Consider the following 27,905-nt stretch of genomic DNA (forward strand, 5'->3'; position numbering starts at 1 on the left):
TTTATATAATAATTATTAGGAATGCAAATTGCAAAAATTCTTGGGGTACCTGGGTGGCTCAGTCGGTTGGGTGTCCAACTCTTGGTTTCAGCTCAGGTCATGATCTTGGTTTCATGGGTTCAAGCCCCCCCCCCCCCCCTCTGCCCCTCCTCCATCCACACTGTCTCTTTCTCAAAATAAGTAAATAGACTTAAAAAAAAATAAAAAATTCTCAACAGGAAGCTGTTACTTTAGAAAGATTAATGACATGCTAAAAACATGAGAAGAAACACATTCCAAGTTAGGTAATTTGATTACAAATAGCTAAATGCACCACTACCAAATGACAGGTTTTTAAAACTGGGGAGCCCATGGGAATATAACAGTGAGAATAAAAATACATGGTGTTTGCTTTTCCCCTTTTTTGTGTTTTGGGAAAGAAAGGATGATTAGAGAATTGCAGGGTTTTTTTAGGGAGGCAAGACACCCTCACAATGATAATAGCTAACCCTTGGAACTCTTACTATGGGTCAAGCACTGTCCAAGGCTTCTCAGTATAGTAACTAGTTTAATTCTTACAATCTACCTTTGAAGCAGCTACTATTATTATCTTTTTTTTTTTTACACTTGAGGAAACTGAAGCACAGAACCCACAAGTAACTTGCATAAGATCACACAAACTTGTTCAAGTTGGAAGTGTCCAAAGTTGAACTTTAAAGTTCAAGGTCTCTACTTCTGTACTGTAGAAAAATAAAGCAGGAATACCGTTTAGGAAGATGCATAAATAAATGTTTAAGGAAATGCTAATGTTTGTATCTGTCATTGAAGACTCAGGAGAACTTTTGTGGTTCTGGTTGGCCAGCTCAGGTGCAGTATTATCAACTAAAACTACCGTTTTAGTTAACAGATGCTTGGAATATGCTTTATGTGAAGGAAAAACTGTAACGATTTTCACCTTATCACATAGAAATAATAAAATGTGTTATGCATCAGATGTTTTTCATCCTCTATTGAGGCATAAAAATATTTTAAGAACTTAAAAAAAAATACGCCATCTGCAGTTCATGAAGATTACCAGTCACTTTAAAAAAAAAAAAAAAGGTTCTCAGTAATTGCCTGCCCTTAGAAAAGATGGTTCCAAAGAACACACTTTCCCTACTCAGGACGATGACTTCACGTGGAGTCTCTCATTGAGTACAAGAGCTAACACGTTGCCCTTAAGAAAAATGGCAACCTTCTGGTTCCTCTGCCCTTTTCCAAGATGGCTTTCTCGATGCTCATGGGCGCTGGCCAGGCGCTTCTTCCGGGCTTGGCAAGGGGCGGGGTCCATTGAGTAAAGCCTTGCGTGCCGGCGCCCGCGACGGAGGCGCGCTTCAGGGCGCAGGCGCGGGGAGGGGGTGGGGGAGGAGGGAGAGCGGCGAGTAAGATGGAAGATGAGGAGGTCGCTGAGAGCTGGGAGGAGGCGGCAGACAGCGGGGTAAGGAGGAGCCGCCGCCGCGGGGCAGGGCCGGGCGGGACCTGGCGTGAGGGAAGCCTCCGGGGAGCGGGCCTGGGGATGGTTCTCCCCAAGGAAGGGCCCCACACGCCGGGCCGGGCGTGGAGGAGAGGCCCCCGGTCCTTGAGCGCCGTGAAGGCCTCTTAAAGGGGCCGCGTTCCATTTCTCCCTCCACTTTCGCCCGGTGCGCTTCCCTACATCCCCCCCGACGTGTGCGTCACCCGGGGCGCCCCACCCGCCATCCAGGGCCTCTTTGCGTGGCCCCCGCGCCCGCTAGCTCTTCCCGGGACTCTCTGGCCCTTCCTCTCCTGTCGCCGCCCACCCCCCCTCCCGAGTCACCATTTTAAAGTTCATGTGCTCTGATGAGGAGCGACACACGGTGGGGGGGGGGGGGGGCTGCGCTGACCGGGGCGGCGTGCCCGGCTCCGGAGAAGAGCAGCGGAGGGCAGGAGGGGAAATTGAGTCGTCTCTGGTCCCCTCCACTCTGTGCTAAAATCCCCCATTGCTTTGCGCCTTCCGCCACGGTGGGCGAGTCTGGGTTTTTTTTTCTCTTTCAGTTTTACTCTGAGAGCCCGTTGCAGGCGGGTCTCCCGGGGACCCCGCCAGAACAACCGAAAGCCCGGTGGGCAGCCCCTCTCCCCGGGGACCCACCCAGCGATCTGAGCCCGGGGCGAAGGTCTTGGAGAGTACTTGCCCGAGTCTGGGGGGGGGGGTGGGGGGGGAGGGGGAGGGGTGCGATTTGTAAAGTAGCCGCATTCCTGGGAGAGGAGGGGGGAAATGGACCCTTCGACTTTGCTTTTGGAGTTTTTGTTTGACTCTAGAAACTGTAGGGAAATAGTTTATCCCAAGCTGAAACAGCCGGAGCCAATCCTGTTAGGTTTGTGATTCATTTGGGTCTTTTCAGAGTTTGTGGTTCAGCAGTGACCCTTGTGAAGATGCGGAGATAGCCTTTTGGCCTCCCGGCGTTCGTGTCTGTTCAGTGTTGGCTCAAGTGACCTCCACCTTCAAGGTTTATGTGTTGGGAGTGGGGCGCGGAGAGTTGAGTGTGCTAGGGTAGAACAGGAGTTTTGTATTTATTTATTTATTTATTTTCCCCCAAGCGCCTTTGAGGGTGCTCATCAGAGCTGGAAGAGGCGGAGAAATTGACCCGGCTGCAGAGGGTATCTCTGCGGGAATGTTGAAACTTGGCCTCGCTCGTAGTCTTTTCCCGTGGTTCAGCATTTCTTTCATGGTGTTTCTGTTTTTCCGCTTAGCATAATTAAGAATTTGATGGATTAGTTCGTTCAGAAGGTATTTGATACAGTTCTTGTGTGCTGACCATCTTTCTTGGATTTTGACTTGAGTAAGGAGAGCGATTGAAAGATTTTATAGAGAGCAACAGGTGTCTGAGTGTTTATTCAGCAAACATTTTTTGAGTCTCTCTATGTGCTGGACAGTGTGTGTAGCAGTGACTTTGTGCTATAGAATGCAAAATTTCCGGGTACAGGCATTTATTACCTACCACTAATATGAGTGCAGCATTCAGACATGCTTCAAGTACACCCTTCTGCAAAAAAAAAAAAAAAAAAAAAAAAGAAAAAAAGAAAAAAAAGCCTGGCCTGTAATTTGAATGTGGCTCAAATGATAAGTTTCTTGAGCATCTTGACATTTCTTTGTTTTTTCTGACCTGTTTACAAGAGACATGAGTTTTTCATGTTAGGAAAATAAAAACAAAAATCAATGCAGAAATTCAGAAAATCAATTCAGAAATCTGTGGATTACTTGTGTTTTTCAGAACAGATAAGGATCAGCTAGCCCAGTCCCACATTTTACAGCTGAATGAACCCCAGGGATGTAGGATTTAACTTAGATCTTTCTGATGTTTGTCCACTACGCTTTTGACTATATGTTAGAAGTGCCCGGTGCAGAGATGGAACCCAAACCTTGCCTTGTTGACATAGGAGCAAAATGCAGGTTCCTTCTGTATCTTTTATGTAACTGAACCACTGAAATAATCTGCAGTTATTGCCCTGTTATAACCAAGGAAACTGAAGTTTAGAGAATAACCTGTCTTGCGCAAGGTCGCACGGATTGGATAGTAAGTAGGGAGCTGGGTTTTGACACCAAAGCCTATCTGACTCCAAGGCAGAGTTCATTCTGTAGCATTTTGCTGTCTCCCTTCCTGGGACCTGTGGAAGACTTGGGAGTTGGGCATTACCTTTATTTTTTCATATGTTTGCTTTCGGCTTATATTTGAAGGCTTTCTTGAATTTGATCCCCTCTTTGAATTTCACAAACGGTTTTGTAAATGTGCACCTTTGAAGGAAGGGTGCCAGAGATGGGATGACGTGCTGTGTCCACGTCACTGGGAAACCAACTGATTGTACGTGTCTTTCAGATGTAGCCAGTTGCATATGTAAAAGTTATCCTTTCTAACATTCAAGTGATCCTTTCTAACAACTGAAACTTGGTAATGAGTGTTACACACTCACCCTTCCAAAAAAACAATCTGGATGGTGAGAAGACTAGTAAATGGGGGTTGACAAATTTTTTAAGTGAACACGCAATCTTTATATAATCTGGAGGTAGTTCTGATCCTTCAAAATAGAAGCTTTTGGGTGATCCCTGCCCTCGGCACCACGAAAAAATTTTGATGTCATACTGGAGGTTTTGTTTTGTTTTTTAATGTTTATTTATTTTGAGAGAGACCGCACCTGCCTGTGTTGGGGGTGGAGGACAGGCGCAGAGAGAGAGAGAGAATCCCAGGCAGGCTCCTGCTATCATCACAGAGCCCACTGCAGGGCTCAATCTCATCGTGAGGTCATGACCTGAGCCAAAATCAAGAGTCAGATGCTTAACCGACTGAACCACCTAGGTGCCCCTGGAATTTCTTACGTGTCAGTACATCTGAGATCGTTTTTTTTTTTCTTGCATATTTTCAAAATACTCAATATTGAGTCCTATTGTGTCATTCTGGGGAAGACTCCAAATTGAGAAATACTCCAGATTTTCCGTAAATTGGCTGCCTTTTGCTGTTAGTTAATGTGGTGGACACTGACCTGATATAGAACTATTCCTTTCCTGTTTCCTCCCAAAGAGTCACATTGCCAATCAAAGGACAATTCAAGGAATATAACTTACATCCCACTAAGGAAATGCTTCTTTAAAAATATACTGCCTTTGGGAGAAATGAAAATGTAAATTGAGTTAATTTTGATTCAAACTCTAAATTCTGTCCTTTGTTTTAAGCACATTTCAAGGGACAAATAGAGCATTTTGTAATTGGAAGACATCTTTGTGCGCCAAAAAAAAAAAAAAAAAAAAAATCAGATCAACAGTTTGCTCAGTTTCTGACAGTTTGAAGCTTTATATATTCACATGTTTAGGGAAAAAACAAACAAACAAAAAAAGGCATAACCTTGTCCATCGTGTTGGTAATGGGCTAACCTGATCCTAGGGGAAGACAGATGGTACATAAATGGAATTGGACTGGTAGCTATAATGCTTTGGCAGCCTCTCTGATTTCTTTGCATCTCAAAGTTGCCTTTTGTCCTTTGCCAAAGGCAAGTCATGTAACTAATTGGAAGAAAATGTATCTTAAGTTAAAGGACGAGTAGTCTGTCTTCTGGACTAAGAATTCAAATTTATGTTTACTTTCCACCCTCACTGAACCTCTAAACATTACCCCATCAGCAATGCTGGTTGCCATATAAGTCTATAAGAAAGTGTCAGTAAACTCCAGATACCTACTGTGTATCAGGCACTGGGCACAGGCCAGTGGAGGAGTCAGATGGGTAAAGCAGCGCTTTTCTTTAGAAGAGGCATAGATGGGGTACGATAGCTGGGATCAGAGACAGTCTTGTAGAAAGAAGGTGATGTTTCAGACTACTTGAATTAAGCCGTAGAAAGTCTGGGAGGGGTGGGTAGAGTGTAGGGCCAATGTGGATGTGTATAGGCAGCAAGAGAAGAATGTGCCGCATTGGGAGAGCTACAAATACTTCCTTCTGGCTGTGGGGTAAGGGTTTGGCAGGGCTGAATGGAAAGAGACGAGGCCAGAGAGGTATGCAGGGGCCAGATGGGGAAGGGCCTCGTTGTATTTGGTTCTGGGGAGCTTGGACTTTGTCCTTACAGCACAAGAGAGCTTTGAAGGCTTAATTTTTTTTTTTTAAAGCAGAGTAGTGGCATATTTGTTTATTTACTTATTTTGAGACAGAGCATGCGTGTGAGCGCTTGCGTGGGGGAGGGGTAAAGACAGATGGGGAGAGAGAATCCCAATCAGGCCCCATGCAGTCAGCACAGAGCCTAACATGGGGCTTGATCCCACGAACCAGAAGATCATGACTTGAGCCCAAGTCAACAGTTGGATGCTTAACCAACTGAGCCATCCAGGCATCCCTGGCATAGATTTTAATTGAAGAGATAAGAACTTTGATTTACTTCTTGTGTGTGTGTGTGCGCGCGCGCGCAATGCACGCTAAAAGGTGATTTTATTAAAGCTTGGGGACAGGACCCATGGGCAGAAAGAGCTGCCTGATTTACTTCGTATTCTTTGGAGAAGAGGCCATTCTCCCTCCTGGAGCATGGCTTGCACCTTACTTTGGGGTCCTTAGCGCTTCCTGTAACTGCTGTCATTATGGAATATCTACCATAGCTGTGGGTAGTGGGCAGATAACAGTTATTTCGGGGCTACCTGGTGTTGATTTCTTTGTCCTTAGAGTAAAGAAGGCATTTAAGATTTGTGGTATTAGAAAGTACAAATCCAGGTGTCCCATGCCTGTGAAGGAGCCATTTCTTTCTTTCTTTTTTTTTTATATATTTTTTTAACATTTATTTATTTTTGAGACAGAGACAGAGCATGAACAGGGGAGGGTCAGAGAGAGAGGGAGACACAGAATCCGAAACAGGCTACCGGCTCTGAGCGGTCAGCACAGAGCCCGACGCGGGGCTCGAACTCACGGACCGCAAGATCATGACCTGAGCCGAAGTCGGCCGCCCAACCGACTGAGCCACCCAGGCGCCCCTGAAGGAGCCATTTCTAAGCTGTTCCCAGTTCTTTCTGGGCAGATTGGGTCTTAAGGATTGTGATATGCTCAGAGCAGCCTTCTGTAAAGCATTTGGCCGGTTGAGACATGATCGTGCTGAGCAGTCTGTTCTTGTGATTCTGGAAACAGGTCTGTTTCGTTATGGTTTCAAAGAAACCGTCATGCGCTTTTCACTAGTAACCCCTCTGCTCCTTTCATTGAGGCTGCTTGGGGGGCCTGTTCCCAGCATGCTCTAGGTGTTTGAGACAGCTGCCATGGTTGCTGTGGGCTGGAGATGCAGTCACAGGCCTACTTGCTTTAACTTCTACAACAGGAGAGAACTTAGTGTATGTCTGTAAAGCTTTTGGTAAATCCCTGCAAGAGAAAAGGCACTGTTGTCTAGATCTGATGACTCAGATGTATTCTTGGGGCTACGTCTTTCTTTATAGTTTCCACCCTTATACTGCAGTGGCTTCCCCACAGGTAATGTCCATTTCTGGCTGTATCAGGTAGAAGCCTTCACCAAGGAGTGGGGTGTTCTTTCCTGCACACTTGCCCCACGGGAATAGAAATTATTTTCTGTCAGGACAGTTACTGACTTGGTTTCCTAGGAGAAGACTGAGTTTAGCTACTTGCGTTTGTGGCCAAAATACAGAATGAAGTGTGTGTGTGTGTGTGTGTGTGTGTGTGTGTGTGTGTGTGTGTGAAGTAGTAACCATAGAGATTTCTCTTGCTGAAGGGTTTTTAACTGGTAGCCTCTACCAAGCATCCTTCTCTGTAACGTTGAGCTCCATGCAGGATGTTTGATGGGAAGACAGAGGTGAAAACCCACCACCGCAGAAATTAGCAACAAATCCTGACCTCAGTCTTTATGTAGATAAAAAATCTTATCCCTGAGGTTAAAACATTTCAAGATGTCCCTCCCAGTAAGTCATCCCCTCCCTGCACCCAAAAGTCTTTCCCTTATAAAATGAACACAGGAAATTACAGTCATTCTTTCCTAAAAGGAATAATATGTACGGTTGAAATTGCATTCTTCAGGGTTGAGATCCTTAGACTGTTCGAACTCGAGTCTGGAGAAGTCAAGTTTGTCCTCACTCTCCCTGGACCTTGAGAGCCAAATTCCCAGCCCTTATGCTCTGGCATTTGGCATATTCTTGGCCCAATACGAGCATTTGTGACCCTCCAGCTCTCAGTGCTGTTTTTGCCACCCAGTTGCACATCTCATTGGTGAGTGGGCTCTGCCCGTAAGCCCACACAGACTCCCAAATCCCGCTGGCCCCTTTTGGAAGGACTTCTTAGATAGCGTCTTAAGGGCTCACTGCAGGCTTTGCGGAGCGCATTTTCACATTCATTATCCCAGTCAGTCTCCGCGACCTGGTGATGCGTAGGTGTTTTTATTCCTAGTGTCCGGGAGAGGAAGTCACTTGGTCGGTCTCAGCTCAGCTACTGGCATCCTGAGCCCACACTCTTAGGGACCTTTTTGGACTGTTTGTTTACCTTTGCGTTTCAGCAGATAATTAACCAGTTAACTGCTTTAGGATGTTTAGTTGCTAGTTCCTTTGAAGTATTGTTATTTGTTTCACCTGGGATTGACCTTCTGCCTCTGTAGTCTGATGATGAGTTGATAAATTTCTTGTCTCTGAGAAACTTGAATTTGGTTCCCAAGAGCCAAAAGGACACAGTTGCTGTCGGTTGTTGTTTTAAATTTAAAACAAAACAAAACAAAACTTTTTTTAACTTTAATTTTATTTTTAAAGATTTATTTATTTTTGAGAGAGTGCAAGCGGGCAAGGGGCAGAAAGAAGGGGTGGGACAGGAGATCCAAAGCAGGCTGTGTGTCGCCAGCATGGAGCCCAATGCGGGGCTTGAACCCACAAGCCACGACATCATGACCTGAGCTGAAGTCAGACGCTCAGCCGACTGAGCCACCCAGGTGCCCCTAAAATTCTGAGTAGCTTCCACACCCAATGTGGGTCTCAAACTCCTGACCCCAAGATTAAGAGGCTCATGCTCCATCCACTGACTGAGCCAGGCAGGCACCCCTGCTGTCGATGTAACACTAAAAACAGTGACTGCAAATGACATGCTCGTTGAAATCTTGATCATAATTGGGAAATAACATCTGGCCAAGTGAAAAGAGATAATATAAATATCTTTTGCTCAGATCTCTTGAGAAGATTTAACCACTCTGCTTGCTATCTCAAGGATCCCTGTATCTGTAGTTGCAGACTGGCGGCTCTTGGGTATTCAGCCTGTGTACTTTCGCGGGGTGCACGCTTCGTTTATATATTGAATTTGAATGCTTTTCCCTGGGCCTTGGTTGTTCTCCCGTCCTCTGTAGTCCCCACTTTATGTATCGTGCGACCTCTTGCGATCCTTCCTGCTTACTTCATTGGCTCGACCTGGAGGCATTGTGTTTGCTGCCCCTGCTTAGTGCCATGATTCTAAGTAGCCTTTGATGACAGGGCCCTTGGGCCTTTGGATGAAACTTCCTGGTGGTATAGGGAGGAGGTAAGAATGACTTTGTTCCATCCCCCAGTGTCCAAATGCATTGTATTTCCTCCTGGGAGAGGAGCCTTGCTGCCTTTATAAAAGGAGGAAAGAGCAGGTCACTTCTGCCAGTTAGTGACCCGTTTCCTCCATCCATGGCAGTAACAGAAGTCCGAAGGCTAGGCTGACTCTTGAGGTGCCTGCCAGGTCTGGTTTTGGGCAGATCACTGCCTACCTTTCTCTCAACTTCCTTTTCCTCTTTTGTCACCTGGGGCTAATAAAATCCCCCTTGCCTGGCAGTGAGGGTTAAATGGAGCACACAGGCGGATGTTGGGGTAGCGAGTACGGTGGCCGTGAGCGTGAGGGCATTCCCCAGCCACTCCAGTAGAGTCTCTGCCTGGTTAGAGTGGCAGGTTCCTAAGACTGGCTGAGAGGTCTCTTTCTTGCTCCCCCTGAGAACTAATACACAGTTTTCTTTGAATTGTAAGGGAAAGGCAATAACAAGCGTAGAGAAAGGGGAGCCCCGTTAGATTCTACCCATTATTTTATTCCAGGGACAGGGCTCGCCACCCTACTCCCCCTCCTGCCTGTTCTGCGCTTTTAAGCTAAAGGGTTGTATGGATTCCCTCCCCCATGGAGACTCTTTGAAGAGGCACTGGAAGCAGAAGGAAACAGTGTCTCAAGATTGCAGTTCTCAGTTTCCAGGCCCTCCATCCTGGGCTACGTCTATATCACCAGACTCGTTCTGTACTGAAGAATTGTTTCCTTTAGGGGACTTCTTCGCAGACTTAAGGTCTGGACTTTGTTGTGGTCTGCCACTGCTGTAGCCCCTCCTTAGAACCCCTCAGCTTGCCCTGGCCTGGCCTGGGGTGCAGAGCAGGCAGGGTGGTATTCCCTGCCTGCCTTTATCCTACCTTCGTGGTTCCTGTGGCCACCCACTAGCCACTCCTGAACGTTTTTGCTTCCTCCTCTTGACGTTTAGGATTCAGTTTTGTCACTTACAAGTCGAGTGGCCTTAGGCAAGTCATTTAACCACTGAGCATGCAGCACGGCTGTTGTATGTCCCATGGATTATGGTGAGGGTGAGGTGGTGAAGGGAGGGCCAGAGACTTCCGTACACACACCTGCAGCAGGTGCTTGGGAGTGTGCTGCCACCGCCACTACTGCTGACAAATGCGTGTGGCAGCCACAGTTCAGATTCTGGCTCCCCTCCGTACTGTGGTGGAACCACGGTCAAAGTACATAACCTCTCAGAATTGGTTTCTAAATCATTTGTAAAATGCGGCTATCTTTCTCTCTCTTTTAATGTTTTTAAACAAATTTTTTTTAACATTTTACTTACTTTTGAGACAGAGAACAAGTGGGGGAGGGGCAGAGAGAGAGGGAGACACAGGATCTGAAGCAGGCTCCAGGCTCTGAGCTGTCAGGACAGAGCCTGACGTGGGGCTCGAACTCACCGTGAGATCATGACCTGAAGTCGGACACTTAACCGACTGAGCCACCCAGGCGCCCCTCTTTTAATGTTTACTTTTGAAAGAGGGGGTGCAAGCAAGGGAGGGGAAGAGAGAGGGGGACAGAGGATCCAAAGCAGGCTCCAAGCTGAGACCACAGAGCCTGATGCGGGGCTCGAACTCACTAACCGCAAGATCATGACCTGATCTGAAACCAGACGCTTAGCTGACTACTGAGCCACCCAGGCACCCCAAAATGGGGCTGTATCTCTAGAATCCCTGTTTCACAGGATGGTTCATAATTCATGTGTTGGGTACTGTTTTAGGAGCTATGGACAACTGTAGTGAAAGAACTTTCTTCTCCTAAAACTTGCTTTCTAGTGGAGAAAAATGGACAGTAAACAATAATGTTTTATATACGCACCCAATGAAGAAAAACAAGAGAGATAAAGAACGTAGAAAATGACTGGCAGAGGTGCCATTGTGTGTGGGGAGTGTAGGGGCAGGAAGGTCAGAGAAGGCCTCAGTAAAGATAGGCAGAGAGACCTGAAGGGAGTGAGAAAGCAAGTGTGCAGAAGAAGCTGGTGGAAATGCGTTCCAGGTAGAGGGAACGGCAAGTGCAAAGGTCCTGAGGCTGGAGCATGCTTGTTTTATTTGAGGAACAGCGTGGCCCAGAGGTAGCAGGGAGCCGGATCCCCTAGAGGCTAGTAGGCTGTGGTGGGTATTACCTTGAAATAGGAAGCCATGTGAGGGTTTTGAGCAGAGGCTGACTTGGTTTTCAAAAGGATTATTCATTCTGGTTGTTACGTGTAAAATAAACTGTAAGGGCAAGAGTGGGAACACGGACTGAAGATGCCATTTCAGCTGTCCTTTCGAGGGCTGTGGTAATTTGGACGAGGGAGGTCACAGTAGCAGAAGCGTTGAGAAAGTTCGGGATCTGTTTTGCAGGTAGAACCGACGTGGCGGATGAAAGACATCAGAGCTGAAGCGGGGTGAGCAGAGGGAGTGTGGGAGGAGCAGGCTTGGGTGAGTGAATGAAGTCAAGAGTTTGGTTTGGGGCCTGGGGAGTTTAGGTCCCTTGTGAAATCGGAGTGGGGGTGGTGAGTCGGCAGCCGTACACCCGCTGATGTGTGGAAGGCCGTGGAACCAGATGACACCGCCAAATCAGCCAGCGGAGTCACAGAGGAGGGGAGGTGCAGACTCTCCAACCTCGGGGGCCTGGAGAGGAAGAGGAGCCTGTCCTGTACAGGGAACGTTAACTGTGGGCATGAGAGGAGCTACCAGGGAGCTGGGAGGGGACCGGCAGGCTGGGATGGACAGTACTCTGAGGAGGGAGCAGCGAGCAGTGTTGGACGCTGCTGAGAGGCTGAGTGAAGTGAAAGTGTGGAATTGACCGTTGAGGTCATTGGTGACTCCGGCTGCAAGTTTCAGCAGGACGGGGGGGTGTAGAGAGCAAGATTGATGAAGTTGTGAGTGTCACTTAGAGCAGGGCCTGGGCTGAACGTTGGGCACCGGGCGAGTGCTGGTTGCTGGCACACCAAAATGACAGGACCCGCCACAGTAGGATATGCACATCAGTAAACGGCATGCCCCTTGCCTCTTGGGTCCCTAAGGTGCTCAGTTGCTAGTTGCTGAATTTTTTTTTTTTAAACATTTATTCATTTTTGAGAGACAGAGAGACAGAGCATGAGCAGGGAAGGGGCAGAGAGAGGGAGACACAGAATCCGAAGCAGGCTGCAGGCTCTGAGCTGTCAGCACAGAGCCCGACCCGGGACTCGAACTCACAAACTGCGAGATCCTGACCTGAGCCGAAGTCAGACGCTCAATGGACTGAGCCACCCAGGCGCCCCAGCTAGTTGCTGAAATATTAAATGTATAACAGATACATCTTATTCTAAGATTGTATCTCAAGCAGTGTTGTCTAAGTGAAGTGCGTGTGATTTAAAACTTCCCCAAAGCCACATTTAAAAAGTATAAGGAAACAGGTGGAATGGATTTAATATTTTTTTAAGTTTTATTTATTTAAGTAATCTCTATACACCCAGCATAGGTCTTGAACTCACAACCCTGAGATCAAGAGTCGCATGCTCTACCAACTAAGTCAGCCAGGCACTCTGGCTCAAATTCAGTAATTTCAATATTTAGATTAAAAAATTTTTAATGTTTATTTTATTTCTGAGAGAGAGAGAGAGAGAGAGAGAGAGAGCGAGCACGAGCAGGGGAGGGGCAGAGAGAGAGGGAGACACAGAGCCCAACCTGGTGCTCGAACCCAGAAACTGCAAGTTCATGACCTGAAGTTGGACGCTCAACCAACTGAGCCACCCAGGCGCCCCTGAATATTTTAAATGGAATGCAGCATACCCCAAATAGTATCACGGTCAGCACATAATCAATATTGAAAATATGTTAATGAGCTGTTTTACACCTTTTTTTTTTGTCATAAGTCTGGGAAGTCTGCTGTGCATTCGGCATTTACAGCACATCTCAGTTGGGACTGACCACGTGTGAAGTGCTCACCAGCCACGTGTGGCAGTGGCCACTGGACCGGGTGGCGTGGCTGGAAAATGTGCCCAAAGGATTTCCTCTTCCTGGGCAGGTGCAGAGAGCTCCTGAAAGCCTTGAAAACTTGGGAAGGAAAGTGGGAAGTGGCTTCCCTTCCAAGCAAGTGAGAATTGTTTTGTCTCTGCAGAATATCCTCCCCACCCCCCCAAGCCCTTCATGGTTTTCTGGAGCCCCTGGTTTCTTCAAATTTGTACCTTGCTGGTCCTGGAAAGTGTAGCTGGCTTTCTGCAGCAGCTTTTCAAGTTGCATGGATACCAGCTAATAAAGACCTTTGCTGAATGCAGCTCAAGTAATATCCAATGGATTTCAGTTGAAGTTATCTCTTATTTGGGGTCCCTTTTTTTCCCCATTTTCCTTTCTCTCTATTCATGTTTTCATCCTCTTTCTCCCCAGTGTTTGTGTGCCTCTCTCTTTTTCTTGAAAGTCTGTTCTTTAGGTCTCTGCCATTTTCTCTGACTCCTAACAGGTTCACCACCTCCCCATTTCTCTCTCCACAGTGCTGTCTGTACAGCTAGCACAGCGACTGTGGTTCCCTACCAGTCTTCTCCCTCCTGGCTGGGCTCTCCTCTTCAGCAGAGGTTGCCTTATCTCTGGGCATCCAGCATCTGGCACGTCTCCTACCTTACAGTCAATTTGCCACAAAATGCTTGCCTCCAACTTTTTTCTTTTTCCTTTTCTTTTTCTTTTTCTTTTCTTTTTCTTTTTCTTTTTTTTTTTTTTTTTTTGTCACAGTGAAGCAAAAGGACAATGGCTTTTGAGATACATTAACAAAGTGTAGACTTCCTTAGGGAGGGAATTTTAAAACTATCCTGTGCCCCCACAGTGACCCATTTAATGTGGAATGTTTTCCTTGCTGTGGGAGTAGCAGAGAAGGGAGGAGTGTTCTGTGTTCCTTCAAACAGACTAACCTGTCTGTATTAAAAAAGGGCAACTGATGAAGTCATGGCCCGGATGTCTGGTCTCTCAACTTCTGAACTCTGCCTTTTTCAAGATTTTACTTTTTTTTCTCAAGATTTTACTTTTAAGTAATCTCTGCACCCAACTTGAGGCTCAAACCCACAACCCCAAGATAAGAGTCGCATGCCCCACTGGCTGAGCCAACCAGCAAAAAGCTTTTTTTTTTTTTTTTTTTTTTTTTGACTTAATCAATCATGTTTGCCCAGGAGTTGAGTTAGTGTTTTGAACCTGACTATGTTCCTGAATGAAACATCGCTGTAGAATCAAACCTGGAGTGGTAAGACATTGGGGGCTTCTCTCCCTGGGTTAGCCAGGGTCAGTAGATGAAGCACTGTCCACTGCCACAGCACTGACGTAGAGAAACAAGGCAGGGGCTGAAACAGAGAGTTAACAGAGTTGGTGTGAAGGTGGTTTGGAAAAGTGTGTGGATCGCACGCCTGGACTTGAAATGGCCAGCGGTGTGCTCCAAAAGTACACCCCGTTTTATCTGATAGTGTTAAACCAGATTTTGCTGTCTGTAACTGTGAATTCTTGGGCTTCCCTCCTAAGTGAAATTGAGGCTCTCCCAGGAATAGGCAGAACCCCATCCAGATGCGTGATCTGGGAGACACAGGTGCCTTGCTGGGGACACAGAAGGCCCTGTAGCCAGGGGAGTGGGTGCTGAGTTCCTGCCCAAGACTTCCGGAGACCAGGCCCAGCCTGGCACTGTCGTCCGTGCTGGGAGTTCAGGGCCACACATGCTGGAACGAGGCCTGCCTTCTTCCCAGCATCTTCTCTGCGTTTTGCTGAAACGGTGTCATTATGTTCGTCAGGATCTGTCAGGCTCCAGTTCTGAGAGAAACCCTGTACCCAGGGCTCAGTCTCTTCTTAGGTTTCCCCCAGTGTCTGTGGACGTGTGCTCCCCAGTGTGGGATAGCGGGACACGACCAGACAAGCCTGTGGGACACAGTGGTTCACGGAGAGCCTGAGGAGAAAATCAGAAAATGTCATCTTCTGAAATGGAAACTGACAAAGAGAAGCAAATCATCTGAGAAAAGTCACTTAAATAGTAACTTTGGGTGATAAAAAGAGGTTATGTCCTAACTCAGGGCCAGGAACCTCCATTTAATACAAGGTTTCTTGAATTCTTAGAAGTTGTGTTCGTCGCACTGGTGAGCAAGGATTCTGGTTATCAGAGGAGGGGGTGCGGTAGAGGAGCAGGATAATCAGCGTCTTTGGCACTGAGTTGGGGGGAGGCTGGGAGTGGACAGCAGCAGGTCAGGCACCAGAAAGGGCGGGGCACCGTGTAGCAGAGGATGTGGGTTTGTTTGCTGTCTATTGTGAGTTTGGCTAGTTTGTTTTCATTTATTTTGGGGAGAGTGTGCGCTCAAGCGGGGGAGGGGCAGAGAGGGGTGCAGAGGATCCAAAGCGGGCTCTGCACTGAAAGCAGTGAGCCTGATGTGTGGGGTTCAGACCCAAAAACCATGAGATCATGGCCTGAGCCAAAGTCGGATACTTAGCTGACTGAGCCACCCAGGTGCCCGGAGAGAGAGAGAGAATCTTAAGCATAGGGCCCGTTGTGGAGCTCGATCTCATGACCCTGGGATCATGACCTGAGCAAAAATCAACAGTCAGACGCTCAACCCACTGAGCCACCCAAGCACCCCAAGTTTGGCTAGTTTGAGTCAGTCCCCCAGGGCTTCATCCATCACCCCTAGGTAAACTGATAAAGTCTGTTTCTTGAATATTCAGGTCTGAGAGTATGGCTGTGATGATGATGAACTTGAACTTGCTGTAATTTGCCCCAAGGCCCAGAGTAGCCTGTTTATTTCTCTCCTTTGCCTTTCTTCCACTTCGCTCCCCTTCTCACCTTTCTTTTTTTTTCCTTTCTCATTCCCCTCTTAGTGCCACAGCAGTGAATCTGTCACTGTAACCTGCCTCCCCTTGCACATTCATCCCGATCCTCGTGTCTCCTTTGTTCCTTTTGAAAGAGGTGGCTGCGTAACAGATGAGGCTGAGGTGTCCCTTCTCTGCTCTTCCCTTCATATGCCTCTGTTCCCCAGCTTTCTGGGGGTGAGGGGGCTCACAAGTGTGAGCGTTCCAAGGTTAAGGGCATCAGCAGCCATTGAGGCTGTGCTTTTTCCCTCAGGTGAGTCGAATTTGCAGGTGTTGTGTCTGATTCATTCACCTGTGGCCGTGGCCTCTCCTTTGCCTCCCACAAAGGACCAGTGCTGTCCACAACTACCTTGCTCCCCACTGTGGTTCTTCACGACCTCCTGCCTCCACTCCTTTCCTTCTGGTTTTGCTTGTTCTCTCAGACCAAGAAGGGTTTACCTCATTTTTGTAGAGATGTAGCCCCACAGGGCAAGTGATACCTGTGTTTAGTAATAGCAAACCATTTTGTTTTTTGTTTGTTTTTTTACGTTTATTTATTTTGAGAGAGGGAGAGAGAATCCCAAGCAAGTTCCATGCTGCCGGCACAGAGTCCGACGCAGGGCTCAATCCCACAAACCGTGAGATCGTGACCTCATGGTCATGAGCCGAGATCAAGAGTCAGGCACTTAACCGACTGAGCCATCCAGGTGCCCCTGCAACAGCAGACCTTTTGCTTAGGATTTTGACCCAAAGAGGAGACCCCTTACCACCCCCCGCCCCATCATCAGAACACAGCACATTGTCTTCTGGAGTCTACTCAGTGCTACTTGGCAAAAAATAGCCAGGAAAAGTCATGGGAAATCAAACTTTTCTTAGCACCTCACCTCTGATATGCTTATGCTCTAACACTTGCCTTGTGTCCTGGTGACCCCTCGTGGCTCCGAGAAGTCATAGAGTGATAAGCTTATGTATGGGTTTCTTTCACTACCTGTGGAGGTTGAGCCTCTAACACAGAAGCCTTGACTTTGGGCCAGAGTTCTGTTCATCCTCATGAAAAGAGAAGGTGCCCTTAGGTGATAAGGTTTCTTGTTGGGTCCACATCCAGATGCTTCCTCACACAGCATCGTGGGGCCTTTGGATTCCACTGGGCTGTTGCATCTTTGGAGAAGACAAGCATTCTCCTTGCAGCGTACCCGGTAGGAAAGTTTTGGCTTGGTGCAGCTCTTCAGAGCACGAGACAGAGCAGATCCCTTGCAAGGCCTTGTCCAAAAAGAGAATGGACTGACTCATGATACCTGGATAGACTCCAGAGGGAGTTGCAGTGCCCTCTCCGTTTGCGGGCAGGGCACTCCCTCTTAGCGGGGCCAGCTCTGGGCACACTGGTGTCCAGCTGGCCATCCTGACGTAGTCAGGATCAGCTTTCTACCGAAGCTGTTGGGATTTATATCCCGTTCTCTAATCCGATGGAAGAATTCATCCTCAGCTCTGATAAGCCATCCTGCCTGATGTGATGGAGCTTGAAGGGAGTGTTAGTTATTGGAGTGCCGGAGAGCAGTGTGGAATTCAGGGGAGATGAGGAAGAGAAGACCAGACCAGCGTCCAATGGCTTTACCATCTCCAGGGATTCAAGCGCTTGTGGGGTTGTAGCAGCATCAGGCAGGGCCCCAAAAGGCCCTAGGTGTTGGGCTGCCTCTACGATTTACTACTTTGTGATGTTGAGTATGTTAACTTAACCTCCCTGAGCCACATCACCTTCATCTGACAGAACAGGATAAAAGCTCTTTTGTCCATCAAACCAGGGATGTGTGACCGGAAATGAGTGTTTGGGGGAAGCGTCTTGACAATCCTAAAGTATTATATTGACATAGGTCATTATTTCTAAATTTTTTTAAATGATTTTATTTATTTTTGAGACAGAGACAGAGCACGAGCAGGGGAGGGGCAGAGAGAGAGGGAGACACAGACTCCGAAGCAGGCTCCAGGCTCCGAGCTGTCCGCACAGAGCCGCAGGCGGGGCTCAAACTCACAAATAGTGAGATCGTGACCTGAGCCGAAGTCGGATGCCCAACCGACTGACCCAACCAGGCGCCCCAGACGTAGGTCATTATTTCTAAAGCCAGTAGCTTATATTATATGCCAGGGATGCTGGTTACATTCTAATTTGGGGACAGAGGCCCATTTACTCATACATGGTCCATACATAATGCCCTCTTGAAGGGCTTTTCTCTACCCAGGCTCCATTTGCTGGGCATGGGCAGATTCTGTCTTCCTGGAGGCCGTAGGGAAAAAAAGGAAGCAGTTTGTTTTCCTGAGAGTCTCCTGGATGGGACCTCTCAGATTCAACTAAAGTAATGTGTATTCATTTTACCACAGTTAAAAAAAAAAAAAAGACTCCTGTGTTAGGCTCCTTTGCCTATATGCCTTACTTGGCCCTCATCATAATATGAAAGTGAGAGTTCATGTAATAAAGTTTAAAAATGTAGAGCTTTCCCATGAAAATCTTGAGTTTGGTCTTGCTCTGGCCCTGTAAGCCAAGGCTCTGCTGCCTGGACCATGGAGGCATTTGGTTCTGACCTTGTCTGAAGGCCTCTAAATCCCACAGATGTTAAACCTTGCATTTATGATGGAGACACTTGAGTAGGAAGTGTCATTTTCAGATTGGAGCAAAATGATAACACTGTGGAGTTTTAAAACTGTGAGTTACTTGAAGAAGGCCTTGAAAAGTCCTTAAATGGTAATAGACATCAGACTAATATGAGACATAGTATCTACTCAGGTTATAACACTGGTATTCATTAAAAAAAAAATTAGAGCAATTAATTCTGACACAGACCATGCTGTGGGCGTGGATTCTCTTTGCATGTCTGTTAGTTCACAGGAAACATCCAGGCCGTTCTCCCAATCTCCGTGTCCCTTTTCCATTCAGTCATTAGAGTTGTTGAGTGCCAGCCTGGGTTCCAAGCTTGAGTGAGTTTTCCATCTAGTGGCTTCCTAGCCCCTCCAGGGAGTTGAGGGGATCCTCAGAATGCAGTCCGTTGTGCTTGCCTTAATACATTTGGGGTATGTCATAAAAGCAAAAACATATAAACACAGCTCAGCACCTATCAGAATGAACGTCAGTGTCAAACTGGATTGAAATCTGGCTTCGTATGGTTAGTCCAGCTTCACAGTGTTTATAAGAAGGAGACAAAAGTAAGAGCATGGAAAGATGAGAAGGAAAATAGGGAAACGTTCCAGGGAATACTAACCAAAAGAAAACTTGGCATGGCTTTATTAATATTAAATAATGGATTTTTTTAAAATTTATCTTTTATTTTTATTTTTAATTTTATTTTTAATTTTTTAAAATTTACATCCAAATTAGTTAGCATAGAGTGCAACTATGATTTCAGGAGTAGATTGATTCCTTAGTGCCCCTTACCCATTTAGCCCATCCCCCCTCCCGTAACCCTCAGTTTGTTCTCCATGTTTATGAGTTTAAATAATAGATTTTAAAGCAAAGAAGATCATTTCATAGTAACAAATGGGACAAGTTACTAGAAGATAATCTTTGATTTTTTTTCCGGAGTCGATTCACATAGCAAATCAGCAAGAATTTAGAAGTTCTGAACATTATAGTTAACTAGCTTGAACCGTACCCATCAACTGTAGAATATAGCCCTTTTCAGGACATGGGGAACATTCCTGAAAACTGGCTACGCACTGGGCCCTGGGGTGGATCTCCATGCATTTCAGAGACTTGACTGGCAGTTAAGGCAGTGATTCTTAACATTTTGCAAGTTAACAACAACTTTGAAAATCCTGTATACCCTATAAGTCAAGATTCTCAACCTCAGCACTACTGACATTTGGGGCTAGGCAGTTTTTTGCTGCGGGAGCTGTTCTGTGCATTGTACCATTTTAGCAGCATGGCATCCTGGACTCTACCCACTGGGTGCCAGTAGCACGTCCCCTCTAGTATTGGGGGTGGGGGGGATGCGTCTCCAGACATTGCTAAATTGTGGTGGGCAGAACCACCCCTGGTTGAGAACCACTCTGATAATAAGTCTTTTTTTCAGAGAGAGAACCTAATTGTTTCACACGGTTTTTTCCTTCTTCAGTAGCTGAATGGTGCTGTCCTCACTGAGGACAGCTGAGTGGGATGTTTGTAAGAAAAAGCAGTGGGACAGCCAAGGGGCCTGAAGGTTTGGTGCTTGCTCTGTGCACAGCTCCCCTGTCCAGTGTACAGACCCTTGTGCATGAGGGCGTGGAGGCATCAGAGTTCCTGGCCCTGAGGGCTCACTGCTGTCCAGTGTCCCAGATGTGAGACTTCTGTTTTGTTCTGGGCCTTTGGCTAGGTGCTAGTCACAGAGTTCAAGTCCATACGGGGGGGGGGGGGGGGGGGAGGCTATGCATTTGTGATACATGCGATTATGAAGGAATGTAGAAGAGGGAGAGCTTATGTCTGAGAAGCAGGTGATTAACTGTACGGGACCAGAGAAGACTTTACCAAGGAGAGGCAGACATCAGGCTGGGTGTCGCAGGAGAAATGGAAGTTGGCAAAGGGAAGGTGGATCAGCGTGCGGGGTTCTGGGGGTTAGTAACAGCTCAGTTTCACAGTGATGTAAAACAGGAACAGAAGATAAAGGAAGGTGTGGGTGAGGCGTGCTTAGGAACTTGGACTTGATCTGACAAGCGGTCTAGGGGGTTTTAATGGGGAAACAACCAGATTTGTGTTTACAAAGTTGACTTGAGTGGCTCTGCGAAGGACAGATTGGAGGCTAGGAGACTAGTTGGAAGCTATACAAAGAACCCAGCTGCATGATGAGGTCTAGAACTATCACCGTGGCCATGGGGATGGAGGGAGATGAACCCTCAGGGAGTCAGTTCCCGAGCCCCAGAGTCTAGTAAAGGGAGGTCTGCATCCGTTACCTCAAAGGAAACAGTAATGTCCCTGGTCAGAGGACACCATCCTTAGCTCTGAAAATAAAGACATAAGTTTTTATCTAAGAGAGATTTTTTTCCACTTTTTATATACATTTTTTTCCTCTAGGAAATAGACAGACGGTTGGAAAAAAAACTGAAGATCACACAAAAGGAGAGGTAAGGCTGCTGTCTGGTCTGAGGGCTCATGCTCTGCCGTGTGAGAGCTGGGCAGTCAGTGGTATTGTCCAGGTGGCCATTAGGTTTAGCAGGGCAGGCTCCCGGGCAGGCTTCTGAGCGTGTCCCTCAAGGACATGGTGGTTTGAGGCTTTGAGAGTAAGGCTGGAGTGTCGCATCTGCCTTCTGACTTCGTGGTACCCTGTGTGAGGTGGTCTGGTAGAAAGTGGGGAGGTGGTGAATCAGAAAACTTAGGTTTTAGGCCTGGCTGTGTTCCAGTTGCTCTGAGGTTTGGGACAAGTTGTTTTGCCCTCTGGACACCAGTTTCTTTCTCTGTGACGTAACGAGATTGGGCAGATGATTTCTCTGGGCCCTCTGTGACGTGGTGGCTAAGGGCATTGTGGGGGTATTCTGGAAGAAAAGATGCTCAGAAATTCTCGAAGACTTATTAAGGATACCCCACCCCCACCCCCACCCCCCCCGACAGGGGAGAAGACGGGTTTCAGAGCAGGTGAAATTGACCTCAGCAGTCTGACTTTGGGCTTAGGTAACCTGTTGGCTTCCCACAGGGACTAGCGACAGGGAGGAGGAGGAGAGGACCTCTTGGACTTATCATTCCCCAGGGGATGCCGGGGTGCCCTGCCTGCCTGCTAGTTTCCTGGCTTCCTGCCTCTTTGATCAGATTGCTGGCTCCTTGTCTGTCTGCTCGTCTCAGCAGCTGCACTGAAGTCTGGTTACAGTCCCCTTGCCACACTGTTCCTGTCCCCCCCGGGACCTCCCCTGGCGGCAGCTGAGTTCACCAGCCCCTTCCCCTCCTGACAACCGTGGCTCTGAAAACAGGCCCCCTGCAGGCTGTTTGGTTCTGAAGAGAAGCTAGTTGGCTGCTCTGGGGAGGGTCTTTGTGGCTACTGAGAGGTGGTCACTCCTGCCCGGATCCCTTTTTTCTCTTGTGGCTTTCGTTTCTTTCCCTCTTCCTGTGTTGTTTTCCACCTCTCCTTGTGGACTCGTTGCCCGATGTGCACACCCAACAGCCTTGGACGGTGCTTCTCCTCTGAGCAATGTCAAGCACTGTCTCTGGGATCGTCCTTCACCCCAGCCCCGCCGCGTCCAGGATACCAGAGAGCCCGGGTGAGGGAGGTGTCTCTGCTCAGAACCTCTTCTGGAGAGATGACCCAGTTGTCTGGTGTAGCTGGTCTCTGGGAGGCACAGGTCACTTACCAGAAGGCTGAGGCAGTTTGGTAAATCCTATCCTGATGCCAGGCAGGGACGGTGGAGTGGGCTCCTTTGTAGTGTTTGACTGGTGTGGGCACATGTGGAAGGCTGTGGCTGGAGCGAACACTTTGCTGACCCCTAAGCTAAGGGCTCCTGCTACGCCAGCCTGTTACACTCTGCTCTGTGTGTAGGGAAGTCGGGATTTTAACTGACATCATTGGATTCTGGGCACGCAATGTTTTGCCACAGGGGCAAACAGTGGTTGGTGCGACTGTGAACCCGGGTGTAGAAGTCCCAGAATGAGATGGTGCTCCCGCCCCATTTGCCTGGGGTGAGGTCTGAGGAGCAGGCCTGAGGACGACGTGAGCTTGTGGCAAGGTTGCTCTTTTGAGACGCCCAGGAGTGAGAGTTCTGCTGTCTGGTCTGAGGCCAGAGAACAACGGGTAGAATTAGGAGGAGGGAGGGGAAGGTGATGGGGGTGGTTGAGGGACGTGGACGGGGCCTCCGAAGTCAGGGGTAGGACTTGTGAAGCTCTGTTTGCTCTTTGTCAGCAGGAAATCCAAATCTCCTCCCAAAGTGCCCATTGTGATTCAGGACGATAGCCTTCCCACGGGGCCCCCTCCACAGATCCGCATCCTCAAGAGGCCCACCAGCAACGGTGTGGTCAGCAGCCCCAACTCCACCAGCAGGCCAGCCCTTCCTGTCAAGTCCCTAGCACAGCGGGAGGCAGAGTACGCCGAGGCCCGGAAGCGGATCCTGGGCAGTGCCAGCCCCGAGGAGGAACAGGAAAAACCCATCCTCGACAGGTGAGTGTAGCTGGCAGGGCTGACCATCGACCACTCTGCCCGACCACCTTACAGGGGAGAAGGGGGGGCGGCCTGGCTGCACGTGGAGGAATGAGAAGCAGGCACAATCGGGGCTGGAACCAGGGCGGCTCCAGCTGCCGGCCCTGGCCTGGTGGGCAAGTTCAGTGTCTGCTGCGTTGGCTCAGGACCGCAAGCTTTGAGGCTGTGGTTTGCTGGCGGGCTGCCTCTGCAGGCACCGGGGGGCGGTGTGGCATGGAGGTTAAAGGCATGGACTTTGGGTCAGAATCTGCCATTTCCTTCCACTTAGGGCTGCCTGACCTCTCTGTCCCCTCATAGCCTAACAACGTATGGGGGAAATGGGATGACACAGTACCTGCCCCGTCAACTCGTTGTACAAGTAAATGAGCGTGGCATTCTGAGAACCTCACCTCGCACAGTGGATGGTGCCCCGTGAAGTGCTTAGATGTTATCTTCTGGGTCTCAGAATAGCTCTTTGTAATGTTTTATGGATTTTCTGAATCCTTTTTCGTCCCTGGCACTTTTTCTTTGCAGTCCTAGAGGTTGCATTATGTAAACGTGTCACCTCTTGCTAAAGCTAAAGCAGTATTTGTTAAAATAGCCTCTTTCTTGGGGCGCCTGGGTGGCTCAGTCGGTTGGGCGTCCAACTTCAGCTCAGGTCACGATCTCGCGGTCCGTGAGTTCGAGCCCCGCGTCAGGCTCTGGGCTGATGGCTCGGAGCCTGGAGCCTGTTTCAGATTCCGTGTCTCCCTCTCTCTCTGACCCTCCCCCGTTCATGCTCTGTCTCTCTCTGTCTCGAAAATAAATAAGCGTTAAAAAATTTTTTTTTTTAAATAGCCTCTTTCCGACTTTGGGAGGCCTCCTCGGGCTAGCTGTTCTGGGGCTTGCACCTTCTTCCCATCCCTCCATTAGTCTGATAGACTTTTCTTCCCTAAGCCTTCACTTGGCAGAGTAGAAAAAGTCTGTTCCCTTTTAGTCTTCTGTGTCAATAGGAGTCAACCATTAACCTCATAATTTGGAGAGAAGCAAGAGGGCGGCAGTGGCTGATGCTGGATCCCTCTGCTGAGCTCTTGCTTTGGGGGCTTCACCTCTGCTTGATACTCTGACAGGTCTGTGCCACACGATTCTGTGGGGGCTGAGCTGCCTGAGGTCACTGCCTCTGGACAAGATGGGCCCTTGAGCGCTCCCCTTGCCCTCTAGATTCGGGGAAGAAGCGCTGTTAGCACTCAAGGTGAATGTACACCACCTGCCCCACCTGCCCACGGAGGCTTCCCAGCTTGGAACAAGGCTCCCTGAGTCCACATGTCAGAGAGGCGAGGTCAGGGAGCCAGAGTTGGCTGATAGCCACTTTGGCCTCTGCCCCAGCTGCAGTTTTAAGATTTGGTTTTAAGATTTGGGGACGTCTTTGGGGCGCCTGGGTGGCTCAGTCGGTTAAGCGTCCGACTTCAGCTCAAGTCATGATCTTGCAGTTCGTGGGTTCGAGCCCCGCGTCGGGCTCTGTGCTGACTGCTCAGAGCCTGGGGTCTGCTTCGGATTCTGTGTCTCCCTCTCTCTCTGCCCCTCCCCGTTCACGCTCTGTCTCAATAATAAATAAACGTTAAAAAAGTTAAAAAAAAAAAAAAAAAAGAAAAAAGATTTGGGGACCTCTTTGATGTCCTTTTCAGGCCTCCCTCTGATCTTCTTCCCTCCAGGCCAACCAGGATCTCCCAACCCGAGGACAGCAGGCAGCCCAATAATGTGATCAGACAGCCTTTGGGTCCAGATGGGTCACAAGGCTTCAAACAACGCAGATAAATGCGTGCAGGAAAGGATGCTGCCGCTGCCGCCGTCACCGCCTCTTGGGTCGTCCGCCACGGGTCGCACTGCCGTGGCAGACAGCTGGACTTGAGCAGAGGGAACGACCTGACTTACTTGCACTGTGATCCCCTTTGCTCCGCCCACTGTGACCTTGAACCCCATGCACTGTGACCTCCCTCCTTCCCCCCCCCTTCCCACTGTGATTGGCACGTCTATAAGGGCTGTCCCAAGTCAATGGAAAGGGAAAGGGTGGGGGTTAGGGGAGGGTTGGGGGGACCCGCAAAGGACTCAGTAGAGAGTCAGACAGTGCCACTTGGCCACTTGGGGTAAAGCCAGTGCCAGCAATAACAGTTTATCATGCTCATTAATTTTGGGATTTCAAAACACAGATGAGAACTCCCGCCACCCACCCCCAAGTGCATGTCTTTCATCACTTAAAAGCAAGTTCCATTTGAAAATATCCTTTCTTTTTTTTTTTTTTTTCTCCTTCCTATTTTTTGTTTGTTTATACAAATCTCTGATTTGCAAGAAAAAGTGCATGGGAGGGGTTTTAGCAGTTTAATGAATTTTTAATTGAGAAAGGGTAGTTTGGTAGTCTACTTAAAAATGTTTCTGGGAAATTCACTAGAAACATTAACCAATCGGTTTTTGGTGAGCTTAGCTTCTGTATTCCTACTGCCGCCCAGAAAAGGGGCAGGGCTCTGCAGCCCCCAGGACAGATGAGCACCCCATGCCTATACCTCCCTCCCCCAGCTGAGTCCCAGGGGCATCTTGGCCCTATCTGAGACTGGGCTAGCTCTACAGGCTCAGAGAGCCTGGGGGAGGGTGCTAACCCCACCTCTAGTATTCTGGGAGTTAGGGAAAGTGAACAGACTTCCCCTTCCCATACCCCTCAGGGCGGTTCCCTGCCAGCCAGGCTTGCTCCTTCTAGAAGGGAGCAGGGACTGAGATGCACTCCGAGCTCAGAAGTAAGGGGTGTGAGACTTGCTCGGTGTTTGGCTGTTAGCACAAGGAGAGCCAGGAGAGAGTGGCTCCAGGACTTTGCGCCTCCTGCCTAGTGTGCTCGGAAGGTGGAGAGATCTTCCCGCTCCGGAGGGTCTGTGAGCACCGTCTCTGCGGATGGCACCAGCTCAGTAACCGTTCCTGGTACATTTCCTTTGTGAAATCACTACCTTGGGAGCAGACCATTCTGAATACATTTGGGAAAAGGCACGCTGTGCATTGCAAAGATTGGTGATGACAGACTGGTTTCCCATAAACCCAGGCGACCCTTCACCCATTTTTCTGGAGCGGGGGCTTGGAATGAAGTCAGTTTCCCCCTCTGTCCCTGGAGCCTAGAGATTTGCTTTGGCCCTTTAAGGTGGAAGAGGCTAAGAGGGCACTGCCCAGAGCAGCTGTGTGTGTGTACAATCTGGGTCCTCTCAGGCTTTCTGGTCTCTTCCGTTGCACTGCGCCTTATCCCTCAGCCAGCCGGATGGCCTCCCCGCTCAGTGGATGAGTTTTGGAGTGGGCGGTATGACGTTTTGTGATTAGGGCAGCTTGTGGTGGCCAAGGTGGCAAGCACGGTTTTGCAGGCTCACTCCGCCTTTGGTTCACCTGGCTCTCAGCCCTGCCCTGTGGGAATGTAGGCCGGGCCCAGCAAGCCCGCTGCACCTCCCGCTTAGGAAGGGCCGGCTGCCTGTCGAAGCAGCAGCTAGTCCATAGCACAGCCTTACAACCAACCGTGAGAAGCCAGGAAATTGTCCGCGAGCAGAGCTGGGACAGAATTTCAGTCATGGAGAACCCACAGGGCGTTGGGTTGTGCCCACGGGCCGTTCTGAGGAGGGATTCCCTCCGGGAGTGGGCAAGGGAGAAAGTTGGCTGCTGTCTTTGTAGTTCCCCTGCCCTGACCGAGTTTCCTCATTCTAGATGTATAGTGTCCGTCCCTCATGTAATAGTGGTTTCTGGCCCAAGATGAGACCGTCCTTTCAGTTGGAGACGGGCACAGAGGTAGGCCAGGTGGCACGGCCAGGAGTGCCAATGCGCAGCCGTCGGGACCACCTGTTCTTGCCCACCCCTCCCCTAGTGGGAGCCAATGGGAAGGCTGGCTGATGGGCGTCTGTGGATTGACGATGGAGTAGGGACGGGTGTTCCCACCTCCCTCTGGCCAAAGATGCGGCTCTGCCCGCTGTGTGCCTGCCACCAGCCACCAGCGGTCGTACCCTTGGCTTCCCGGATGGAGAGGTGGCAGGCAAGATTTTAAAAAGAAAGAAAAAAGTGAAAATGAACTGTATTGTGTTGGGGGGAGGCGGGAGGGGAGATGGGAGAGTGGTTTGGATTTTGTGTGTGGGTTGTTTTTGTTTTTTTTTGTTTTGTTTTTTTGTTTTTGTTTTTTTGGTAGTTGTCTGTAACTTTCCTTAAGTGCTTTTTTTTTTTTAATTTTTTTTTTTTTTTTTTTTTTTTTTTTTAAAGTAAGCTGCAGGCTTTGGCTTGGAAAACCCCAGGGGGATGGGGGGCAGAAACCTGAGGCTGCTGCCCCTTTATCTGCCTTCATGGTACTGTCCCCTTCCCCCAGCTCCTCCCTGACCCCGTGAGCCAGGCCTCAGACCTTCCAGCTAACCGCTTCCCATGAGCCACTATTCTGATGTCAGCCTATAACCAAAGGAGCTGGGGGTCCGGGCCTGGTGACCAACCCTTCTCAGCCCACTCAATCAGGGTGCTCCCCACCTGCAGGCAGGAGGCAACACCCTATCTGCTACCATCAGCCCCTTCCAGAGCCCACTGCCCCGCCCTGCCCTGTCCAGCCCAGCCATACCCTGCTCTGCCCCATGTGGGGATGCTCTGCTCAGGGATGGGCCGGCAGGGCTGCCCCAGCCTCCCTGGTAAGCAGAGACTCTGGAAACCTCTGGGGTCCTGTTTTCTGGCCGTGCGATCCCAGGGGTGCACATGGGCCCCTTGGGTGTCTGAACAGAAGGGCATGGGAGGAAGGGCCGCACCCCTGCAGTCCTGCTCTGCTGGTCTAGCGGGCAGCTGCCTACCCCACCCCACCCCGCACCGCGGGCTCCTGAGTCGGCAGATTAAGCATTTTATAAATTGTATTTTAAATACATGTTTTAAACTTGTCAGAGCCTTGTCCTCATTTCAGTCCCTGGCCTCCTAACCTCTTGCTGTGCCTGCCTGTTTAACTGCTGGGGGAGCTGCCCCTGCTCAGTCCCAGGGAGGA

General features: G+C 49.0%; 1 protein-coding gene across 2 annotated transcripts; it reads left to right on the forward strand.

Annotated features, from left to right (window-relative positions):
* Window positions 1–1,360: 1,360 nt before the first annotated feature.
* Window positions 1,361–27,807, forward strand: SZRD1 (SUZ RNA binding domain containing 1). Of its 2 annotated transcripts, none has more exons than XM_043573866.1 (4): window positions 1,361–1,456; window positions 20,824–20,873; window positions 22,634–22,888; window positions 24,598–27,807. In XM_043573866.1, exons 1-4 carry the CDS (start codon window positions 1,406–1,408, stop codon window positions 24,698–24,700), a joined length of 459 nt encoding a protein of 152 aa, XP_043429801.1. In that variant the 5' UTR covers window positions 1,361–1,405; the 3' UTR covers window positions 24,701–27,807. The 2 variants fall into 2 exon arrangements, with proteins under 2 accessions (XP_043429801.1, XP_043429802.1); XM_043573867.1 differs by having other exon boundaries at window positions 1,367–1,456; window positions 22,637–22,888.
* Window positions 27,808–27,905: the final 98 nt, after the last annotated feature.

The sequence above is a fragment of the Prionailurus bengalensis genome, chromosome C1 (assembly GCF_016509475.1).
Source record: "Prionailurus bengalensis isolate Pbe53 chromosome C1, Fcat_Pben_1.1_paternal_pri, whole genome shotgun sequence".
Classification (NCBI taxonomy): domain Eukaryota; kingdom Metazoa; phylum Chordata; class Mammalia; order Carnivora; family Felidae; genus Prionailurus; species Prionailurus bengalensis.

Bases quoted from the DNA above. Each gene is read 5' to 3' on its own strand.
- SZRD1 (XM_043573866.1), top strand. From the start codon at position 1,406: ATGGAAGATGAGGAGGTCGCTGAGAGCTGGGAGGAGGCGGCAGACAGC. The intron at 1,457-20,823 runs GTAAGGAGGAGC...TTTTTCCTCTAG, and splicing joins AGGAGGCGGCAGACAGCGGG to GAAATAGACAGACGGTTGGA. The intron at 20,874-22,633 runs GTAAGGCTGCTG...GCTCTTTGTCAG, and splicing joins AAGATCACACAAAAGGAGAG to CAGGAAATCCAAATCTCCTC.